At 45.6% G+C, this 24,238-nt stretch overlaps 2 protein-coding genes across 4 annotated transcripts in view; one reads left to right on the forward strand and one right to left on the reverse strand.

Annotated features, from left to right (window-relative positions):
• Nucleotides 1-16,701, forward strand: part of LOC121685703 (SLX4 interacting protein) — a 49,859-nt gene extending 33,158 nt beyond the window's left edge. For both annotated transcript variants that reach the window (XM_042066375.1, XM_042066376.1), the window contains exons 6-8: nucleotides 1,084-1,175; nucleotides 14,728-14,834; nucleotides 14,963-16,701. In XM_042066375.1, coding sequence (XP_041922309.1) covers nucleotides 1,084-1,175; nucleotides 14,728-14,834; nucleotides 14,963-15,863 — 1,100 coding nt within the window. In that variant the 3' untranslated portion in view covers nucleotides 15,864-16,701. The remainder of the gene's footprint in view (nucleotides 1-1,083; nucleotides 1,176-14,727; nucleotides 14,835-14,962) is intronic.
• Nucleotides 16,702-17,178: 477 nt separating this feature from the next.
• Nucleotides 17,179-24,238, reverse strand: part of jag1b (jagged canonical Notch ligand 1b) — a 34,327-nt gene continuing 27,267 nt past the window's right edge. The window contains exons 19-25 of one of the 2 annotated variants that reach the window (XM_042065767.1): nucleotides 23,842-23,927; nucleotides 22,297-22,410; nucleotides 21,987-22,096; nucleotides 21,532-21,774; nucleotides 20,360-20,491; nucleotides 19,955-20,099; nucleotides 17,179-19,222 (exon numbers count right to left, since the gene is read on the reverse strand). In XM_042065767.1, coding sequence (XP_041921701.1) covers nucleotides 18,765-19,222; nucleotides 19,955-20,099; nucleotides 20,360-20,491; nucleotides 21,532-21,774; nucleotides 21,987-22,096; nucleotides 22,297-22,410; nucleotides 23,842-23,927 — 1,288 coding nt within the window. In that variant the 3' untranslated portion in view covers nucleotides 17,179-18,764. The remainder of the gene's footprint in view (nucleotides 19,223-19,954; nucleotides 20,100-20,359; nucleotides 20,492-21,531; nucleotides 21,775-21,986; nucleotides 22,097-22,296; nucleotides 22,411-23,841; nucleotides 23,928-24,238) is intronic. The other variant, XM_042065766.1, reaches the window with a different exon arrangement.

The raw sequence follows: 24,238 nt of genomic DNA on the forward strand, positions 1-24,238 counted from the left end.
CTAGGATAATTTCGTTTAGGTCTATGTTAGAGCTTGTCCTGTTGCAGTACATGGATAGTGGGTGAGCTTGTGCAAGAGGCCAAGAAAAAAACAAAACAAATGAGAGCGATCAAGAGAGCGTTCTCACACTGCTTAAATCCTGTGACCTATGAGTAGCTTATCGCTGGGCTCTCTCTGTGGTTTGAGGGCCCGAAAATTACCAGCGAATAATGGTTAGGCTCAGTGTAAAGACTGCTGAGTTCCATGTTTTTCCCCCAGATTAAAAACAGTCCTAGTAGTGGTGAACTGGCACTGTCTTTGGCAGCCTGTAATTGTTTGCTTATTCCCCCCCCCCCCCCTACATTCCAGTGAAAGTCAGTTGATGCGACATGGGCTATATTTGTCTTCCAAGGACACTCAAAAGTATCGTATTTAATGCTCGCGAGAGAATTGCAAAAATAAGCTGTGACAATGGCAAAACTAAAGACGATAAAAACATGAAAGAATGTAAATCTGTTTTTTTGTTGTTTTTTTTTTTTTTTTATATAACAATTGAATGGGAAGAAAACAGGACTTTGAGTTCACATTGTCTGGTCTGCCTTTTAGAGTTGGAGTGTGCTGCAAATATGTGGTTTGTTTTGTCAGTATTGGATGTCGTAGTCGAACCTCCATTGATTGAGCAGTGCGGCATGGGGGATTTTTGTCCATTGAAGTTTTTCTTGATGTTCCACATTAACATGATCCAACTTATCCACTCTGATAGCTCTTTAAAAAGAACAAAGCTCTCGAAGTGAAAACAGTCTTTCCCATGAAGAGGGTTAGCTAGGTGAACCTGGGCTGTCAACCTTTTTTCTCTGGGGTGTGGGCTTGTTTCAGAAACCCCAAAAAGCACTTCTAAAAAGACACAGTCTGTTTTTCCCTGCTGTGAGAGAAGAACGAGGAGGGTTATTAAGCTCACCCGGTAGTCTGTGACCCCTCCAGTCAGTTCACTCCCAACTCCGAGTGAACCCTGGCAGTTCTCTGTCTGAGTTTCCACTGTCCAAGTTCGTTTGTTTTGTTGTTATTGTTGTTTTTTTTTCCCCCCGACTCTGCTTTTCTCCCCAGAGTTACGTGTCTTTCCCGAACGGTTTGTCGTGTGTGTGAGCAGACTGGAGGACGCAGCGGCGGCGCGCGGAGGAAATGTGACCCGATCTATGGTGAGGGCTGTTTACGTTCCGGTATTTCCTCCATTTTTCAGGACTTTCTTGGCTGAAACAAGCCGGGCGGCTTCGCCAACTTGAGGGCTTCTCGGCCGCCGCGTGCTGCGTAGGCAGGGCTGTGTTTACATGAGGTGGTCCTCTGGAACAGAGGTTGCCGCTTCCGGAAGCAATCTGGTTCTCAGGGATGTGGTCGGGCCAGGCAACATAACTACTTATTGAGGCATGTTCTCACTTTTCTCATCTCTCTCTCTCTGTCTGTCTGTCTCTCTGTCACTCTTGCTTTCTCTGTCTCTTTTTCACTCTCTATCTCTGTCTTTCTTCTGTTGGTTTCATATTTGTTCTTTTTGACATCTCTCTGTCTTTCTTGTTAACATTCGTAGGTGGGCCGCCACACATAGTGGTGGTCTTGTGTGAACTTCTTATGGTCTAACCCCATGCATGCTAATTATTTATTTTCAGAGCCACCAGAAGAAGCAGTAAAGCCACGAAATTGTATACATTTATTTTGTGTTTTTGGATGAATACATGGCATCTGTTTCCTATTTATCCTGGACACGCATAAATACATACACAGACTTATTCTGCATGGATGTTTTATTGACTGAAGGGACGAGTGTTGAAAAGATTGATTTGGATGCGTAATTTCATCCATTTAATTTTCTCCTTCACGTGTACACAAACACACGCACTTCCACAAACACACACACACACAAACACACACACACACACACACACAAACACAAACACAAACACACACACACTCACACACACAAACACAAACACAAACACACACACACTCACACACACACACACAAACACAAACACACACACACACACACACACACACACACACACATGCATCGACATATTGCTCAATGGCGTGTTTTTGTTCTCTCCCGCTATTGCGTGGGCATAGAAGCTCAGATGTGCTAATCAGGATTGTTGGTCCCGAGGCCCTCGCCCAGGGGTGTAGGTGTGTGCATACAGACACGGAGAGACGCTTTGGACGATGCGGCGGCACAGGGATTTCGGCTCGCCCAGCGTTCCTGTTCCAGTTCCTGTGGAGGTCCATGCTGCGTTTCCCCTCTTTACCCCCCCCCCCTCCCCCGGACCCCCCTGTCCAGCTCTCCTCACGCCTGCTTTGTCCCTGATGTCCTGCTCTGGCCGTGAGCTGTGGCCCTTCCCTCGCTTTCATGTCTGCCCCATAAGCACTGTCGTCCTCTAGGTTCCCTCTCTCCTCTATTTTCCTGCAATCTGCCCCCCTGTCCATCCACCCGCCCCTGGCCCTGCCCTTTTCCCCGTCCTGTCGAGAACCCTGGGAAACGTTCGGCGAGCCACCCACCTTGGCCGACACATCAAGGCAGGGAGCGGATGCGTCTCTGCCCCCCCCCCCCCCCCCCCCCATCTCTCTCGCCATCAGCGCTGCCGGAACTTTTCAATGGGAGCATTCTGCTATTGTTTTTCTTTTTGAGAAGTTTCTCCCCCTCCCCCCCTTTTTCAGTCTCCCCTCCTTCATTCTCACTCATCTTCTCTTTCTCTCTCTCTCTTTCTCCCTCCTTCTCGCTTCCTCCCTCTCTTCTTCTCCTTCTCCACTTTGGCTTTAAATGAAAGCAACAATTGTAATAATTTCAGCAAAGCGCTCCAGTCGTCAGTGAAAAGTTCACATTGTGTAACTGATTTTCCAGTTGAGGGAAGCAGGGCTCTCGTGTTTTGCTGCCTACCCCCCCCCCCCCCACCCCAGTCTTCCCCTCAGGATGTGGTTCTCTCGGCCTCGTTCAAGCCATGGGGACGGGGTGGCGGAGGCTTGTGGTGGGGTTCTCGCTAGCTCAAAACTCGCCGGCGGTTTGGGAGATAGAGAGAGAGAGAGGGAGAGAGACACCAGACGAGCAGGCTGGAGGTTCTCACATGACAAAACAATTATTTGTTTACCTCTCTCGCTCTGCTGTAATTTGTCAGGGGGAGGAGGGGCTTATAGTCTCTCTCTCTCTCTCTCTCTCTCTCTCTCTCTCTCTCTCTCTCCTCTCGTACTCACTCACACACACGTACACACACATATACACACTCTCTCTCTGACACGCACATGCATACACGCACACACACATACACACTTTTTGACTGTAGCCAGGAAAGTTATAAATCCAAATGAAAAAATGTGGTTTTGAGCCGAATGAATCACATCTGATGTAAACTCACAACCCACCCACCCTCCCTCCCTCGCTCGCTCACGTTGTGAAAATGATAATAGGGCGCTGGATTTGTTCTCCCTGATGCAGTCATGTATTTGTGACAGCCCGTCCCACCACAGTACTCACTTCTGACAGTGTGTGCCGGGTCTGGGAGACGCCACATGTTTTCCAGTGAGGGAAGGACTGGACGAGACGAGACGTTCGGCTGAGGGTCCTCCTCTTGTTTTGATTTAGCGTGTGGTCGGAACTAGAGAATCAGAAAGGTTTGCGGCAACTATCTTCCTTCACACCTATGGCAAAGATGTGTGGGTAGAACATCAAAATCTTGATGAAACCTCACAAATCACAATTTGTGGGCAGTAAAGTTTTTTTCTTTTTCTTTTTTTTTTGATGGGGTGGGGTCATAGAGTTCATAGAAAGTCTTTGCACCCTTGGGCAGAGGTGAAAGATTCACACAGTGCTGGGACATGGACAAAACCAAGTAATTATGATGTCATTCATCATCATTTGTGGGCCGTTAACAGAGTTTATTGGGGGGGGGGGGGTCTTTGGGTTTGTGGCGACACACCTATGGCCAGGGTGAAGGGTTCATGCTGTGACATGGACAGAACATAGCAAATCATCATCTCATTCATCACAATTTGGGGGTTGTTAAGTGGGGTTTTTAGGGGTGACGCATGGATGGTGCGTGTGCGTGTGTGTGTGTGTGTGTGTGTGTGTGTGTGTGTGTGTGTGTGTGTGTGTGTGGTGTGAAGGCTCTAGCGTACTATTTGCCACTCACACAGTGGGCTGAATGAGGAGCCACATCCTGACGTGTGGTTAGTAGACAGGTCATCTGTTCGGCTCAGACATTTCAAACTCATGATGCTCGGAGGGGGAAAGGAGCCGGAGTCAGTGCTGTGCTGTGGGGAAAATCACTGGCATTAACGGGCACACACACACTTGGTATTAGGGGAAAACCAAAACCAAAGCTAATTGTCCGCTAACTTGACTAAACAGTTTATTATTCAGCGCTGATAGTGCAGTCTCTGACGTAAGATGTTTGAACGTTAGTGTAGTCACATAAGGCTGCTGCTGCTATGGCGGAAGTGTAGACCTTTCCTGTTTACTGATGCACATGCAAATACATGCACACACACACACACACACACACACACACACACGTACGCGTACAGTATGCATGCTCTGCTTGACCGTGACGAGATTAATGTGGGTGACTGAGAAAGAAGGTGTGTGTGTGCGTGTGTGCCTGCGTGTATGTGGCGAGATACTTGTGGTCAGGATGTTTTCATGTTTGTGTGTGTGTGTGTCACTCAGTGAGAGAGGGGGAGTGAGAGAGAGAGAGGGAGAGAGAGAGAGAGGGAGAGAGAGGAAGGAAGAAAGTATGAGATGTGGCTGTCCTGCTGCGCTGCATAGAGTCAGATCAAAGAGCAGGGCAGATGTGTTTTCACTGCCCACCCTCCAACCCCTCCACCTCTAACTCTCCCTCAAACACACACACACACACCCAGACTGCTCTTGGAGAAGGCCATAGTGTTTATACTCATAACCTCATCCGTTTAAGCCAGCAGGGCTCCCTGTCCCTCAGCTCCTCCTCGCCCCCGTCCTACGCTACGCTACGCGGCCCTCCTTTGGCTTCTCCGAGGGACCCGCTCCAGGGTCCGATCTCAGACACTCTAAACCTGACACACCCACAACCTTCCCCCTCTGTGTGTGTACACACACACACACACACAGACAGACAGACAGACAGACAGACAGAGACACACACACACACAATGTCTCACCAGTGACCTCTCCATCCCATCATAATAGCTGTTGGTGTTGATCGTCCTTGCCAACACATTCATCCACTACACGTGATCCGTTGTAGTAATGTTTCTCATTACTTTTTTATTTTCATTTCAAACTGCCTTGGGGTTTCCAAGGAAAATTTGGCTTTAACAAACAGCCTCCGTATCCAAGACACTTTCAATTTGTTTGCTTGTTTTGCTCTGTACTTTGAAGGAGTTTTTGTTATTCCACACCTTAGCAGTTGTATGGTAACTTGAGGTGGTTTGTTGGTTGCATTCTTTGGGTGTGCCCTTGCAAGTTTTTTATGACACGTTTTTTTGCAAAGAGCAATCCAAGGCAAATAAAACCACCCATCCTTGTCAAAATCAATGGGTGTGGTCGCAATTGCAGAGGTAAGTTTATGGATACATGAGATTCATGCCTTAATTGCTTTTGGTAGTCAGAAGAGGTGTGCTACACTCGAGGTGGGCCCCCCGTCAAAGGTGGTGTCAGCTGGAGGCACCGTTGGCGCTATTAAATTGCTGCGGGGAGGCCTTTTTGCCAATCGTATTAAATGCACCACCGAAAAATGGGAGTGAGCCACAGTCTGGTTGTTGACATAACGTCTCCACAGAAGTTCTGTTTCAATGTGCTCTTGCGTGTTTAAGAAAGGGATTGTCTTTGAGATTAGCCTCGAGGGCTTTGCTAAATGACTGAAGGTGGTTGTGTTGGAATGGAGGCGTGGATCTCAGCCAAATTAATTGAGGCAGAGGGGAAGTGTAAGATAAACAAGGATATCAGGTCTCTGCAAATTGATGGTTGATTGCAGTCGGGATTAAAATAAAAGGCTTACTGTGGTCTACACGTGTAACAGTTTGTTTTCAGTGTGTTAGACACCTGTATGATGCGTCGTTTTTTGTAGTGTGTATAAAACCATGTTGGAAAGAATGTAAATGGTTGGAAAAATTATTACGAAGATAAGGCAGAAACTCGGAGAACTCGTCTATTTGTTCTCAGTAGTCGCATGAGTCGCAAGTAGTCGCAGTGCCGCAAGTGCCTTAGGAAAACGCTAACCGGCTGTCCGGCTTCTGCCCCAGTCTAACTTGGACTATGAACTTAGAGGCTTGCCTGCCTGAGGCCTCTTCCTCTCCAGCTCCCTCGGAATCTGATGTGTCCAGCTTAAGGACTGAACTTCGCTCCATTGATGTTCTCCTGGACGACGTTCTCATGTCTGTCTTCTCTTATGAGGACTCATGCTCCAAAAAAGTCCTGCTGCTTGGCGACTACTATTAGAGGGGTCAAGCTTCCAGCAGCTATCACGTACTGTCTCAATGGTGGCAAGGTTGTTTTCATCTCACTCATGCCAAGGCTCAGTGTTTTTTTATGCATTCTAGCTACTGTCAGTGACGCGAGAGAACTTAAGTTATTAGGAAAGTGTGGTGTAAGTTTAGGCTACATTAATTTGTGCGTAGTGCCAGTGTCATTCATTTATTTTACATGTCTTACAACATATATACATGCATTCACAGTCGAGTGAAATCAGATATAAGCATACAAAGACGCTTAGAACTCACGTTAAGCCGATGGTAGCACACTGAATGCGAATGTGCAATTTGATGCAGGCAAAAGTATTGACTGTTACTAACGAAGGTTTTATAGCAATATTATAAATGTGGCGACAGAATAGTCTATAACTTGGGTAAGCCTTGCGTTTAGTAGCCTAATTGCGGTGATAGCCAAAACGAATGTGAATCACAGACTATCCTACAACCAAAGAAAGTTAAGGTGATTAGTAGGCCTACCTGCCTTAGCCAAATAAAGGACGGGACTGCACCCTTCACAAACCGTAAAATAAAGTTTATTAGTTTTACAGTTGACTACAGTTGACAGTTCACCATCAGTCCACACAAACAATTCTGGTTTCCTTGCACTAGCCATTTCGTCGTAGCCTATTCTGTCTGTAAAGCGCAAGTTTTGGTCAATTTCTGTAAAGAAACAGTGCCACCTATAGGCCTGGGGTATGAAGTAACGTGTTGAGTCGTGTTGAGATGGATCCGTTTGGAAGCAAATATTCTTGATACGGTTCCAGGGAAGACGGAGGAAAAAAAGATCGGTTTGGTACGTGTGGACTAGGCCTGAGTCTCTGAGAAAACACTGCATTCTGTCTGGCCCCATCCCATCTCCCTCAAGGGGGTCTGAATGTTTTAGTTGCCTCTGGGAGAGGGGGTGGTGTGGTAATCTACACGTCAAGTCTCTCTGTAATGATTTTAAATGCTTTATCGGTTCAGCTTCGAATTTCTTGCTGTTAACATTATTTTAGGGTCTACCTCTTTTACTGTAGCAGGGGTCTATCGACCCCCCTCTGCTGTCTCAAGCTCATTAGATGTCCTTGCAGATCTGCTTGCACAGCATTCTAATTCTTAACGACTCATCCAGCTCCCTCAAACGGGTCACTAACGATATACTGTAGATTTGCCCCAGCTCATAACGGAAACCACTAGGCCAAACCTGTCAGACCACTCCCAGTCTACCCGTATCGACCTTATATTCTCCAATAGAACTGAAAAAATGACTGCCTGTGGTGTCTTCGAGCTTGGCATTCGTTATCACTGCCTTGTTGCTTGCATTAGAAATACAAAGTTACCCAAGACCAGATCTCACATGTTCACAATGAGAAATTTTAAATATTTTAATAGTCAAACCCTTTTATCTGACGTTTTTTTTTATAGTAATTTATCTTACTTCAGAAATTATGAATGTTGAGCTGGCACTTGATTTCTTTATAAACAATTTTGTCACAGTTATCAATAAGCACGCTCCTTTTAAGACATTACGTATTAAAGACACGGTAACCCCATGGTTTACGCCTGAATTATCAGCCTTCCTGAGAGAAAGAAATAGAGCCTGGTCTCTTGCAAGAAGGTCTGGAGATCTTTAAACAATTACAAAATATTTGTACTTCCTCTGTGAGAAAAGCTAAGTGTAATTATTACACAACCCTAATAGAAAGCTCCTCCTCAAATCCGGCTAAATTCTGGACGCCTTCATTCATATCACCTTAACAATTCTTGCATCCATTGAACTTGTGAGTTCTTGAGAGTTTCTGCTTTAATGTCTTTGCAGGATGTCAGAATAGCCTCCCAGAGCTGCTGCCAGAATGTGAACTGCCTCCCACCCTCATAGATCTTTTGCTTGATGATGCTCCAAAGGTTCTCAATAGGGTTGAGGTCAGGGGAAGATGGGGGCCACACCATGAGTTTCTCTCCTTTTATGCCCATAGCAGCCAATGACCCAGAGGTATTCTTTGCAGCATGAGATGGTGCATTGTCATGCATAAAGATGATTTCGCTATGGAAGTCACAGTTCTTCTTTTTGTACCAGGGAAGAAAGTTGTCAGTTAGAAACTCTACATACTTTGCCGAGGTCATTTTCACACCGTCAGGGACCCTAAAGGGGCCTACCAGCTCTCTCCCCATGATTCCGGCCCAAAACATGACTCCGCCACCTCCTTGCTGACGTCTCAGCCTTGTTGGGACATGATGGCCACTCACCAACCATCCATTGCTCCATCCATCTGGACCATCTAGGGTGGCACGGCACTTATCCATAAACAAAACTGTTTGAAAATTAGTCTTCATGTATTCCTGAGCCCACTGCAACCATTTCTGCTTGTGAGCATTGTTTAGGGGTGGCCGAATAGTAGGTTTATGCACACTTGCAAACTTCTTGAGGATCCTACACCTTGAGGTTTGCTGGACTCCAGAGGCTTCAAATACCTGTTTGCTGCTTTGCAATGGCATGTTAGCAGCTGCTCTCTTAATCCTATGAATTTGTCTGGCAGAAACCTTCCTTATTATGCCTTTGTCTGCACGAACCCGCCTGTGCTCTGAATCAGCGACACATTTCTTCACAGTATGATGACCACGCATAAGTTTTCGGGAAATATCTAATGTTTTCATTAATAATGCACAATTTCATGCCTTTCAGCAGCAGAGAGATCCTTTTTCTTTCCCATATTGCTTGAAACCCCGTGGCATGCTTAATAATGTGAAACATCCTTCTTAAGTAGTTTTCCTTTGATTGGGCTCACCTGGCAAACTTATTATCACAGGTGTCTGAGATTGATTTCAATGACTCAAAGAGCCCTGAGGCTCCATCCATGAGTTTAATTAAAAAACAAAAAAAATAATGTTTATGACACTTAAATCTAATTTGCATAAATATTTGGAACACGGTTTAGATCCTGTCTTTCTTAAGCCAACAGCATTTTTTATCACTGAGCCTATAACTCATATGTTTAACCTCTCCCTCCTACAAGGCAAATTTCCCCACCCTGGAAGATGGCCCATGTAACCCCCCTACAAAAGGAGGCGACAGAAATTACCTGAATAATTACCGTCCTATTTCCAAACTACCCTGTCTTTCAAAAATTCTTGAATCACTGGTTAACAAACAGCTCAAGTAATTTTTTACTAGTTTATTAAGTCTGCATCAATCTGGGTTTAGAGCTAATCATAGTACTATCTCTGCCGCCACACTAGTAACAAACGACATTATAACTGCCCTTGACAATAAAAAGCACTGTGCTGCTCTTTTTATTGACCTGTCAAAGGCGTTTGAAACTGTGGGTTATCTAATCCTCCTGGACTAGATGAGAGAGCTTGTAACTGGTTTCAGGACTACTTTTCGCAGCGATCTCAGTGTGTAAGATCCACGAATACCCAGTCTGAATTCTTGCTAATCATTACGGGCGTCCCCCAGGGGTCCGTTTTTGGACGGTCCTTTTTACAATATACATCAACTGTAAATGGCTCTCATTTACATCTGTATGATGATACTGTCCAACTTGCTATTATTAATCTCTAACTAGCATTCAATGCTCTACAGGAAGCCTTTTTTAATCTCAAACTCCTCTTGGAACAGTCTCCAGCGCACTTTAAATGTAAGGACTCTGCCATCTTTTAATCAGTTTAAATCCCTTATGTGTTTTATGTTATTTTATTGTTTATTTATTGTTATTTTATTGCTGTTTATCGTCTTATTGTGTTTTATATGTCTTTTTATATACATATTCATCTATTTTTATTTTACCCCCCCCCCCCCCCCCTTATTTTAATCGATTTCTTTTAAGTCATATCTTATTGTATTTTAGAGTGCATTCCTCTTCCTCTACTTATATAGTATATTTAATTGGTTTGTGACCGTGTAATCTCGGCTTCATTGTAAATGAGGGATTCCCTCAATGAACTTTCCGAGAAATTAAATAAAGTACTACTACTAAGATGACTTTTGTCTACCACTTATACACTGTTGGTCCAGCCCAAAATCACTGCCGTCTGTCTAATGATTTTTTTCCTCATTGCTGGAAACACTGTCAGAATCCTTCATTTCAGCTCATTGGCTGTCTGCCTTGTCAATCACGGTATTGTGTAACACATTGGGATAACTCAGAATAACCAAGGGGGTAGTCTAACATGCAGTAGCCTGAAAAGTTGTGGGTTCAATCAATTATCAGCGTCCACCGCTGTGCCCTTGAGCAAGGCACTTAACCCCAAGTTGCTCTGTTGCTCAACATCACATCTATGTCACCAAGCTTGATGCCCAATAGGAAACTGGCTTAAGCCCACTTCATTTCTTTCCAATCAAGTCAACGGAGTGGCTCTGTCCATTTGATTAACCAATCACAGACCTTTTCTGTTAACTGGAACATTGAGGCCTTTAGTCTATGGTTGGTGGCTTTGTGTATCAGCCAAAAGGTGCTTTCTCATTAAAATTGTATACCCTGACAACTTTTAAAGCTATTCACTATTTATTCTTTTCTGACTCAATTCTTGCAAAAATGTACAAACAGCTAAATATCAGACAGCTAGCTAGCTTTTAACAGTGCCTACCAACTATGCTGCTTTTAGTGTTTACTAAGCAAGTCTATTCAGTTAACTCACTAGATTAGATGAATCTTTACAGCAGTTTTAAAAACTACATTCAAATGAAGCAGAGGACATCTTTGGTTAGTGTTGTTTTACCCAGTGATGTGGCAAACATGCATGTGAAGTCTGCTTATCCAGCTCTTCTCTGCTGAAGACACAGCAAGCTATGACAGCCATGGCCTGACATTTATTTTCCCATCAGCATCACAAAAATAGATGGACGTCTTTGGCGATAGAAAATCTCACTTGCCAATCTTTCACCAGTGTAAACTCGAGTAGGCTAATTCATTTATCTCTTTGCTGTTCACTCCGTTATCTCACGTCAGGGCGGGGGGAAAAAAACTGACCGTTCTCAGGCTCAGTCAGAAAGGATTGTCATCTTTTCCACTGCTTTGAAGTTTCATCCAGTTCTCCAACATAAAAAACAACTCAAAACCTTTATCAAGCTCAATTATTTTCTCTCTTGCAGCCTGTGTGACTGGGCTCTCTAGTTTACGTTCTGCCCTTTTTAGTGCTCCAGTGGATGTGCCTGTAAGCCGCCTTGGTAGGATTTTAGTACTGTAGGCCTGTTATTGAGCAGACCCTGGTGCGCGGCAGTGGCAGCACGCAGTAGAAGCGGCATTAGTGTGAGTGCTGTCTTATTTATGGCTCTCTCCAGGCCTCGGTGCCTCGGTGGATGCGTTCCAGCCCCGGGGAGTTTGCATCATTCCTCTCAGATTAGACCTCTCTGGTTCCCACAGACTTTTCACAGCCCTGACTCATGCTGCTCATGTTAATTATTCAGCTTTCAAAATACAACCCCCCCTCCACACACACACACACACTTACTTACTTACTGGTACCTCTACTGTCTGCGTCTCTCTCTCTCTCACTCCCTTTCTCATTCTTCATTTTAGTAGCTCATTTTTTGTTGTGTTCCAACAAATTCACTATTTTCTCTCTCCTGTCTTCCCTCTGAGAGTTGGCAGAGTGGGAAAGAAGCGTTTTCATAGAACACTTTCTCAGAGGAAGTTATCGCTGCCTCATTGTTGTCCTTTCTTTCAAGTTTTTTCAAACAGCTTGTGTAATGAATATCAAAGCATGTCCATGCAAATTGCCTTCCACGTTTGGTGGAACTTCTTTATGTCCATGCCTGTGTGTGTGTGTGTATCTGTGTCTGTGTGCATGGGTGTGTGTGTGTGTGTGTTCTCTTGTGCATGGGTGGTGGTGATCTGTGGTTTTGTGAGTCTGGAGATCCCCTCAGAACCCATTTAACCTTTTTCACAGAGAAAACCGGGTCCAAAGCAACAGTCTTTGTGTGTGTGCGTGTGTGTGTGCGTGTGCGCCTGTGTCTTGTGTCTGATGGAGACACAGAGACATTAGCTGCCCACACTTTGACATAAATTCCTCTTGCACAAAGACAGTCGTCTGTTTCTGCTGGGGTCTGGATGCTTGTCTCCGTGGGCACTCTGGAGGGAAAGAGACAGAAGGAAGGAGGGGGGCAGATAGAGGGATAGAGAAAAAAGAGGGAAAGAGTAAATGAGAGGGGAAGAGATAGTAAGATAGAGAGACAGACAGAAAGAGAGGAAGAGAAAAAGAGACTGAGAGTGAGAGAGAAAAGGAGAGAGAGAGACAAGAGAGAAAGGGAGAGAGTGCTTAGGTCAGGGGTTGGGTCTCTGGAGCTCTGTTTCTCTTCCTCTCCTCCCCGACGCGGCACAGAGTAGAGCAGACCTCCTTGTGCATTCCTCCTCGACCGCGCTTCCAGCATCGCTGCCAAAGCCCAGGTTGCACAGCAATCACTCGGCTCGGCTCAGCACAGCACAGCAGCCGCCACGGCCTGCAGTGCCAACGCTCAAAACTCGTGTTTAGTCAAACCCCTGGACAGAGGAGTGAGGGGCGGGGGGCGTTGGGAACAGAGGGGAACTACAGTGAAACGGCATTGTTGCTGTCTCACTGATTTGAAATGAAATCCGGAGCGGAGTAAATAGGCACTTTTTAAGGTGAAAGATATTTTGATATTTTTTTGGCCGATGGCGATTTTCCTTTGTTCTACAGTCAGTTAGACTAAATCACACTTAATGCCTTGTGGACAGTGTCAGGGGTCCAGCCTTTTGTTAACCAAAGCTGTTCTGGTCCTCTGGGTCCATCTAATAGAGATGAGATGATGAGAGTGTGTCCTCTCTGGTGCCTCATAGAGAAGATCTAATAGCCAATAGCTATCTGGAAGTCTGGGTAATGGAAGTTAATTTTGGTATGGGATGGTGGTTAGAGGGGCAGAAGGCTTGTTTTTATGTATAATACTGAACTGCTTCATCATGCGAGGTCTTTGGGGTCAACAGCACACACAAGCGCATGTTCTGTTTGTGTTCAGTCAAGGACGGGTGGCTTGATCAGTGGTCGTCATTGACTGTCAAAAGCACGTGGCAGGTAGAAGGGGTCAGTGAGTCCCTTTGTCTTCTTTTTCATGTTCATGGGGGTGGGGGGTAGCAAGTGGAACGCCAAAAGTGGAACACTCGCTCCGATAAACTCATAGACAAAACGAGCAAGACAAATTAACAAATCGAACCAACTGTTCTGATGCACCTAAAGGTTGTGAGTTTAGTCCAGTTGCTCTGGAGAAGAGCATCTGTGAAATGACAGATAATATAAAAGTATTAAAGTAATGTAATGTTTTTCCTCCCATTATTATCATGCCTACAATATATTCCTTTATATTTAATTACCTTGATTGTTTACAGGTTTCAATGTATTTATGTATGTAAAGGGTGTCACATATATTGTCACACTTTACTGTGCATAATAAGTTGTGTGATCCTGTCCAATAATGGTACCTATAGCCCTGTGTGTTTTCACATCAGGAATGATTTGCCTTCGCCCACGCACCTCCAGCTACCTTGCCATTTCTCCAGGATGGTAGAGTTCCAACATGTTTTACAATCTGCCTTCTCAGTAAGAGGCTTCGGGCCAGTCCCTACCACTGCTATGCTCACGCCTAGGCACATAACTGTTTGACAGACATTATTATTTTAAGAGGCCTTTGAAGTTGCCTGGATGAAAGGCCAGGTTAATCCTTTGTGTTAGCTTTGGTGAAGCTATGTTTGTCTGGAGGCTCTATAGCATAGCCATTTTTTATGTGCTCTTGTATTACAATCAGAGAAATCCGATAAGTTCATAGCTCGGGTCTGTTGCTGCGACCTCTTAGACACACAACAGCACCCTAATAATAGGTTCCAGCGAGTGCTTATAGACACATGCCGCTAGACCCTGACAGTCACAGACACACACACGTGTCTGCGGATCAAATGGTGGGCAGACTTGCCGAGGCATTTGACATCGGCGGGGCTAAAGGTAAAGAAAGCAGTTTGCCAGCCAATGCTCCTATTTTCTAGATTTTGTTTTGTTTTGCTTTGATTATGCCCCAGAGACGGCACAAAACAAAATAGAACCCCATGGGTTTGCTCCCATGACAACAGCAAATATCTCCAAATAATACAAAGAGGTTTCTTTTTATTTGCTTGAACCATGTATCAACATGCCACTTCAGTTGATCTGAATGTGAAGTGTATGTAAGTGGTGTAGCTGTGACAGAGGTTTGTCATTAGGCAAAATGTTTCCAAAGAGTGGCCAAACATAATATTTTTTAGTTCGCTCTAAACATTTTTTATGCTGTTTGTCTTTTTTGAGGAGGAACAGGGTGGACAAAGCAGCTCGGAGTATTTTTCCGGACGGGGCGAAACCCTAGACCCATTAAACAGCTCAGCAATAACAAAGAGGACCGCCCTTCAAAAGATGTGAGTTACCATCCAACACAAAACTTTTTCCAATGCTGGGAACGTGACAATAAAGAGAGCTTAGACAAAAACACACACTTCAGAAGGTCGGTCTCTTTTGCTCACAGCTGTTCCCGTGTTTTTCACAGCGTAAAGCAAGCAAGCGCCCAGGTCGACCCCAGAAACCCTAACCCACTGAACAAAAACTACGGCAAGCCGGAGGCACTGAGCCTGTCCAGTTCGTCTACAGCGGCGCAGGGAGATGTGGTGCCACCACTCTCCGGTCCCAGGGATGTGGGTGGGCGCGCGGTTGTCGGTGGGCTCCTGGGGGGCATAGTGGCGAGCTCCGCGGGCGCCTGCCTGGAGGGGGGAGAAGGTGAAGTGCTGGCGCCTCGCTCCAAACCCAGGAATGAGCGCTCGGGGACCGCAAGCCGGAAAGTGTCTGCCAACCCACAGCAGCAGGAGAGCAACAGTGACCCCACCACCTCCACCACCACTGCCGCCATCACCACCACCACCGTTCCCCCACAAGTCCAGCCCTGCGTGGGGGACGACAGCAGCAGCAGCAGCAACAACAGCGTCAGTGGCAGGAGCAGGAAAAGAGCCGTCTGCCTACAGGCGGGCCTGCTTAAGCAAAACGCAAAGCGTCTCTGCGTCAGAGGGAGTTCAGAGCCAACCACAGAGGTGCAGCAGCAGCCTGACAGCTCCAAGAGGGCCTCAACAAGGAGCTCCGTGCCTGGACCCTCTCCCTGTTCGCCACCACCACCACCTTCTCCGCAGCTATTGGAGTGTGTGCTAGAGGTGGAACAAGAGGCGGAACATGGTAATCAGTCCGGGCGACTCCCCCTCCGCATCAGTAACGCGGAGCAGACAAACTCGAGCAGGCTGGCCGCAAGTCTGAGAGGCCTATCTGTCAAGCCTGTATCCTCTGGCTCCTCTATTGGTTCCAGACTTGCCGCCAAGGAGGAGAAGGAGGAGCGGGAGGAGGAGGAGGGGGGGAGGCCGAGCGCAGCCAGAACATCTCGACTACGGCGGCCCAAAAAGTCCTGAGGGAGCTAGGCCTGCTGCAGTAAAGATGCCTGACGCCACGCAAAATGGATGTTGCTGCATGTCTCTGCACACTGCGCTTTGTCTCTGATGCACCCACACAGTCATGGAATCTCTCTCTCTCCCTCTCCCTTTCACACACACACACACACTTACTCAGTCTAAATGTCTCCTGTGCACAATCAGTATCATACGTTTTCCCTGTCTTTGTCATATTACTTTAGTCTGGAATGGGAGTCTACATGAGTTGGTTCCAACAAATTGTAAATGAGAAACGTAAATAAATAACAACGCATTCACACATACTCAAAACATTAGTTCTTCACAGTACACGGTTTAAAGACTTAATCTTCTACTGAAGATTTGAATTTCAGACTACTAGGAGCCACGGAGGACGCCCATGGCAAGAAGCCCAAATCACCCTGGCTCCATGTGTCTGAAATATCAAATCTTCAGGCTTTAGCAGAGATCTATGATTGATTTCTGTGTGTTTTCACATACAAAAAATGCCTTTAAGTAGTTTTCGTCTGTTGCCCTGGAGCCAACTAATTTGCTCGTCATGGCAATCAGGATAGGATGGTTTGTTTGTCTTTGTTGTTGCCAAACAATTTTTGTGAGAAGAGACGTAGTTCCGTTTACGCTTATGATTAGAAGTCAACATTCCACTTGCATGTCACACACATCATTTCTCATAAACACATGACGGTACAAACAACCTCTGTCTTTTTTACCCATACATTTGTACTTACATCATGCAAGGGCATCTGGCTGTAATTAATTATAGTGGCACACATACTATCTGTAACCAACTATTTTGATTGTTTATGTAATAAAAAAAAAATGCTGAAAGTTTTTTTTTTTTCATTGTAGTCAAACCCTGCGGTTTTCTTCCAATGTGACAAATTGGTCTGGCCTGTCTCTTGGGTTCCCCTTGAGCTGTTTGTGTATACAACAAAAATTCAAATCACTGTCATTCAAATGGTATCCACTCAAAGCAACAATAAGTGGCATCAGTAAAAAAGAAGTTCTGCAGTAACAGATATACAATTAAGTTACCTGTTGCTTTTCTTCTGCTCAATGTTTCTTACTGTTGTTAGGAGGGAAAGTTCTGGTCAATCGTGGCCTTAGTGCTGGATCTTTGCAGTGTGTTCAGGCTCTAAAAAATGTGTTAGCACTATTTAAATTCAATTGAATTGTTGTTAGCACTATATAAATAAAATTTAATTGAACACAAAGATGGGCAACTTGCCATATAGGGAGTGCAATAAATCTCCCAAAGTGCACAACAAATGACAAATCCATTTTGAACAACTTTTAATTCTCTTTTCATACAAAATATTTAATAAATATGACTTTTCAAAAAAAAAAAAAAAAATATTGCCAGGAACACCTAAAAAAAAAAAACATTCTGAAGTTTTAACACTAATGTCAAAAGTTGGACACAAAATGTCAATGTGGTTTCAAAGGATTTTTACAAATGAACGAAATATTAAGGGTTGCCTTTTTTTTTTTTTAAATGAAGAGCCTTTTAAAAAAAAAAAAAAAAAAAAAAAAAAAACACAAACAGTCCATGTACACAGCAAAAAAGAGGGTATAACAGACTACCAAAGAGCAAGGCAGTTTTCTACAGTGTTCCCATTGGCCCCTTTACTGTTCAAGTATTCAATGCCTAGCTTATGACGTCATGCAATCTAAAGCCAGAGAAGTGAAATGGTGCAGCATAGTGAAGCATGTGTTACCTCAGGCACAAAGCAGACGGACAGTTTTGCTTGTCATGGGGTTTGTCGTGAGTGGGCAACCAATAAGCTGCTGAAGATTATTGTTCCCTTAAAGCAATTGCCGTCTTATATTTGTGGCAAGCAATCTGTCTGCCACTGCGTTATAAGTAAAAACTGCAAAGCAGCCATTTTCTGTTGATTATTTTTCCTTTCTCACTTGCTTTTCGTACTTAAAAAAAGAAGTCCTGACAATATGAATGTGAAAGATAGACCTTTTACACATCTGATTTTTTTTTTTGTATAAAGACCAAGACGTTTGGTCTTTTATAAATTTTGGCATTTTGAAACACAAAACAAAGTTATCATCAAAAATAAAAAAAGCTGTAAGCTTACAAAGCTATCAAAACCTTCAAACCTAGACAGTACATATAAATAAAAAAGGAATGGTATTTTAAGGCTCTTGATTATTAAGTTAATAAATCAAATATACACAGTGATTAATTGGAAAATGTACATATCTACACAAAATGATCTAGATTGACACTTTGAAATTCTTCATATGGCAGCGACTGCTGACAGACCCAACCCGCCCCAAGAAAAAAAATAATAAATAATAAAGTTTTTTTTTTTCATTATTATTTTCATTTCTGATGGTTGCTGTGGTGTGAAACTGTAAGGGCACTTTCTGTACGTAACCATGGTGAACCAATCAGAGAGCCCTTCCACGTAACCTGGACTCTCCATGTCCTTTTAGCTTTTAGTCAAAATAAACAATATATATATAAAAAGTAATACTTGCAAACGTGTTGCAAAATACACTGTGTCAGGGGTATAATGCCAAGATACACTCACATATCCGCCTGTTCAATGTTTGAAATGTGGCAGGAGGGTACTTGAAACTATTTTTTTTTTTGCATATATGTGAAATGCAGCACTTGGTAATCCGGCCAACCACAGCAACTATCAATAGCCAGTGTAAACCAGCTTGTCAAAACTTAAATTAACACAGGGATTCTATGCAAATAATAACCTTAGAGTCAAGAATATGACGAAACAGTTTAAGAACTACACATCCCCTCATACCCTTGGCCTCGTCCCCATTGCCAAAACATGGAACAGGAAGGCGGAATTGGGTTTTCCGGGGGCTTGTAGGGTTTTGGTTTTTGCATGACAACACAGTTGCCTGCTATACAATATAGTCCACCCTGTTTAAGCTCTGTGCTGTTTCCAAGTCTCTGTTGTCTTGCTTATTAGTCCAGTTTGGGTTTTTATTGGACGTGCGCTCTTCCCTTTCCACGAGCGTGTAGGCCGGTTGCTTGGTGAACCGGGCCTTCTGCAGGTGCTTGTCCACGTCCTCATCCTCCGCCTCGGGGTTGTGTGTCCTAATTTTGGCGATTATGGAGTTCTTGCCCTCATAGTCTTTTATAGCCACGGTGTGGGCGCCGTGCTTCTCGATGGGATTCTTGATCTGGTTGAGTTGCTCACGCACGTTGTTGGTCGTGTTGTCCTCGGCAGCTGCTGAGGCTGCCGTGTTGCCATGGCTGCTCTGTTTCCGGCGGCGACGGATGCACCAGAGGAAGGCAGAGGCCAAAGCCAGAATCCAGACGACAATGAAGATGGAGCTGAGCAAGGGGACCAGGTAGTCTGAGGAAGACACAGATGCATTCAGTATTGACTCAAACTGCCATTTATCACAGCTGAAATGTCTGCTACAAAACAGAGATGACCTCAGCTTTCATTTTAATATCAAGGTTACCAGTGTAGACATCAGGCCTGACGTACAAAACTGCCCTGGTGCCTGCTCTGACAGATACATAGTTGGAAGCCAAATTATAGTGCATTCCAACGGTAATCAGGAAAATTACTTTGAGCATGAATAAACCCCAGAGTTAACATAATTAAGAGGGGATGTGATCCTAATGTCTCATTTTAACCTCGCTCACTAGGAAAAAAGAATTTGCTTTGTGACAAGCTGGCGACTAGCAGTCTGGGAGCGGGAGGTCTACTGCTGCCATTTTGATAAATGACACTACTGAGGGTGACCCAAGCGTCCAATTGAAGCCCTCTCCAGCTGGCAGGCCCAGGCCCAGACTTCTCTCTGCATAAGCCTGCAGCAACAGGGCTCCTCCAAAAGAGCAGAGAGTGAGGCTCCGCTCAAAAAGAGAGAGAAAATGACCTGGCCGTGACTGAGGAGGAGAAGGAGGTGGTCTACTCTGAGGGGCCAGGGCCAGGGTTTCTAAAAAACACCCCGGGGGCCCTGGGAGAACATTACCAGAGGCCCCCGCTCCGCTCGGCACTCTCTGTTGTTCTTCCAAAGTTGTGGGTGCCTGCCTAGAACTTGCCAAAGGCGTTAGACCACAGTAGGGGGGTTCTCACCGGTTTTGCTAGGTCTCCGGTGCACGCGGACTTCTGTGATGGCAGCGATGATGGAGTTGTTGCCATTCCTCTTGCTCACCAGGTCGATGATCCAGTCGGTGATCTCTTTCACAGGGCTCCGGTCCATCCTGGGCTCATCAGTTGACTTAAGAGAGAGGAATAAGAAAGTGGACTTTGAGAGGAGAGCAATCTTGGCAGCACTGTCTGCTGTAGAGCAACATGATTCTCTTTTTACGCTCCTATGGTGTTTTGTTTTACTCGCTTGGCCACTTTGTCTTTTTGAGGGAGTAAAAAAAAACTCAAAAAAAAACAAAACACAAAATCATGTCCAATCCATGCAGAGAAGACCTCAGAAGTCTTCACAGCACTCAAGAGAATTTACACACACACACACAATGGACTTACAATGCTGACGTGGATCTCGTTGCTCGCTGAAGGCGACGGCTCACAGGTGATGGTCACCGAGTGCTCTACGGACAGGTTTCTCACCAGGTAGAGATTCCTCAGCTCGTTGCAAATGTTCTCAATGCTCTTGCCCTAGACGACACAACAGAAAGCCACAGTTAAGTTTTCAGAGCACTCAAACATTACGATATAACCTTTCAACTTTGGCTTTGTTTTGTTTCCCCCCCACATTCACAGCCTGTTTTACCCAGTCACTGGGGTAAGCTTTTGGTTTTAAATGAATTGGGATGTACTGGGCTTTTGAAGGGAAAAGCCCGCTGGGAGAGTGGTTTCAAAGCATTCAGAGGGAGAGCGAGGGCATGACAAACAAGAGACACGGAATCGGGTGATGTGACCGAGTTAACAAAAACTGAAACACAATTGAGTTATTAAAGATGAGGCTGAGGATGATGGAGCCCAAATGAAAGACAGGCAGACATGAGGGCTACTCTCTCTGTCCAGTCACCACACTCGGCACGCTCAAAGGCAGCACTGCTTATGCCATGGTCACAGGCCATTGACAGGCCGACCACAGGCTCACGCATTTGTCACTGTCCTCAGTCACGCCCGCTCGACATCTCCCGCCAGCCAATTATGACTGGTTGGTGTAGAGCCGCCCATGGTCACTTACAGGGACTCAAGCTCACGGGATATTGGCATTGGGTAGGGAGGGTTGTGGGGTGGGATTATGGGTTTGGTATGCCCCGGGATGCAGTCACGGGATATTAGCGGAGGAATGCTGTAGCCCAGGGACGAGGGGTCTGGAGACAGGACAAAAAGAAAAACACAGGCTTCGGAGACGGGACGAGGAGATGGGGAGAGAAAGAGAAAGAGGGGAGAGAGAGAAAAACGGGGGAGAGAGAGAGAAGCCTCTGCTTGGCTGGAAAACTTTCCCCACGAGGCACATCCCAGGGTCTTAAGAGAACCTGATCTTCCATGGCCCACTACTCCGCATGCACTATTGAATTAGGGCAGTGGGGAGGAGGGAGAAAACAGGAGGAGAGGGAGGATGTGGCCAAAATTCCCATAATTCAATCTCTCGCTCACCCTCCCTCTTTCTCTCTTTCTATACCCCTCTATCCTTCTATCCCTCTCTCCTTCTCTGTGTGTCTCTGTCTGCAGCTATGACTCACCTCAGGAGGCATGATGTCCTTGTTGAATGTGAATATGATGTTGGCACAGCTGTTGTCTTGGTAAGTGGAGCCGGGGTGGCATTTGGAGGGTGGCGGCGGAGCGACGCTGGGCCAGCACTCTCCCAGGTCGAGGCACGGCTTTTTGAAACACTGGTCCTCCTTAATGGGCACGCACTGCTGACCCATGGGGCACCCTCCTCTGCCTTTACCGCTGATCCGACAGGACCTGGGGCCGCACCACATCTGCACAACAAAGAAGACAAAGATAAAGTAAAAGGCAAGGCAAGTTTATTTATATAGCGCATTTCATACACAGGGGTAACTCAATGTGCTTTACATAAACAAAAGCAAAGAATAAAACAACTATCTGCCTCCCACTGCGCCCACATTTGATCATGTTAGAGTGACTGAGGAGGAGATGCTTGAGAGACATTGAGAGTGGCTGTCTGACGTACCCTGGTGCAGATGACTTTCCCACTCATGCACTGGCAGGTGTTGCAATCCTCCTCCCACTTCCTGCCGTCCGTCATGACATGTCCATTGATAAGGCAAGGCTGACCGGTAACTGAAAACAAAAACATGGCCGTTAAATTAAGAATAGCACAAGGGGGTGGCAGAGACCGGCACGTCGCACATACACTTGCCTGGTCACCTGAGACCCAAAAAAGTACTACTACAACTAATGTTATTGGAAGATGCGCTTGAACATGGAACCCACTAATAGCCAAGAACCACAAAGAAAACCATGAGATCAGTGATGCCCACCTTCCTGACACTGTATTCCGGTGCGTCCAGATGGACACAGGCAGCGATAGCCGTTGATCTCGTCCACACAGGTGGAGCCAGGAGCACAGGGAGAAGACTGGCACTCGTTTATGTCTGAAAAGGAAAGGAATCAAGGAGGTAAGGAGGTGATTATTAGACACACCTTACTGAACAATCACCAACACTCAACCACCCACATTATCAATCGTCCTCAACAGTCAGGGCTGAGAGCAAAGTCAACAGGGTGCTAAAGAGCTCTACTGAAGTGAAAAAAGTGTTGTTGACATAATCTAGATCATTTGCCGTCTGAAATTTCTAATTTTCCCACCATCGAGATTCACACCATCCCACACTGTTGAAAATTTAAATTAAAGACTAGTGAACTAGCTGAACAAGTCTGACACTCCCAATCCAGACATGCAGTGCGGCGCATACCGAAGGCCTGGGAAACAAAATCAAACGTACCATTTAAATTGGCTCCTTGTTGGCTCTGTTACCACAAACATTAGCCTAGAAATCTAGACGCACCCTAGCAAATTAATTTCGCAAATTAATTTGCTCAGCCTGTATGTCTAGTATCAAACCATAGGGATTTCTATTGGCTGACGCCGTGGACGTCATCCAATCACAGCGCTCTATTTTGTTAGAGTCTTAAGGCGGGCTTAACAGAAAGACGACAGTCCTGCGACGGTAGCAACAAGGAAGGTGGCTATGGCGAACGAAGAGCGGTTGTTTGAATCGGCATTGGCGTCAACTTTGGAGGAGTTGGACTTGTGCTTTTCTTCTAAAGTTGAGCAACACAATGCACTTAAGTCATTCCTTTCGAAGAAGGATGTATTTGCCGTTTTGCCGACCGGATACGGTAACTGTTTTCATCGCTCTGGCCACGTCATCCTGCTCTTTGTTCTGATTGGTCGTAGCGCTGGCCTATTGCATGCCTAGGCAGTTTGAAAGACAATTCTCTGCCCGCCCCTTGGATTAAGCGAGGTGAATGGTTCGATTCCAGACTATACATTTCAATGATATAGGATGGCCTGCCAGGCTACACAAACATGCTATTCAAAAAAAAAAGACAGACAGGTTGTAAAAAAAACAAACTCCTAATAAAAAGCCATATACACACTGATGGGTTTGGTTGGGAACGCCTGGGGACTGCAGATGAGTAATGGTTGGTCTCGTAAGCCTGCGTTCCCTCGACATCCCTCCAGAGGCGGAGAAGGTGTGGTGGCCTGGGGAGAACCGGAGTACCATAGAGCAGCACCGCGCCGCACTGGGGGTTTGGCGAGCGGAACTAATTGGATGGCTAGACCTTCCATTTGCGTTCTCCTATGGCTATGGCTGTTCCCTAGTCCCCCTGCAAGAGCTGCCTTCATAACGGAGCATCGTCCAGCACTGGGATAGAGGAGGGATCCGACATGGATGAGCGGCTGATCCTAGAGGATCATCAAGCCATTTGCCAGAGGGGGACAGTGGAGTGAGGGTGGGGGGCGAGGGGGTAGGAGAGGGGACAGTGACTCGAGGGGAGAGGGGAAGGCTGGGACTTACTTATGCGACAGTCTGGACCGGCGAACCCCGGGGCACACTCACAGCGGTACCAGTTGTCTCCGTCCACACATGTTCCACTGTTATAGCTGAAAAGGGAGAAGGAGACCAGGGTCAGTCCCAGTTCAGCAGCACCACCCAAAAGACACACACACACACACACACACACAACGCCAAAGTCAAAGTACAGTGTGAATAATCCTCCTGATGGATTTGAAGGAAACTAAATTGAACATGCTCCCTCTGACCACAAGAGTTCAAAAGCATGAGTCATACTAAAGTGTCAAACGTTTCTGCTTTTACTCTGGAATTCCCCCCCATCCTTTTCCTTGGAGGAAAGGAACACCACCATTTATTTACCTAGTTAAAGGACGTATGAAAATGCACCCAGCAAACTGAA

Source organism: Alosa sapidissima, chromosome 16 (assembly GCF_018492685.1).
Source record: "Alosa sapidissima isolate fAloSap1 chromosome 16, fAloSap1.pri, whole genome shotgun sequence".
Classification (NCBI taxonomy): domain Eukaryota; kingdom Metazoa; phylum Chordata; class Actinopteri; order Clupeiformes; family Clupeidae; genus Alosa; species Alosa sapidissima.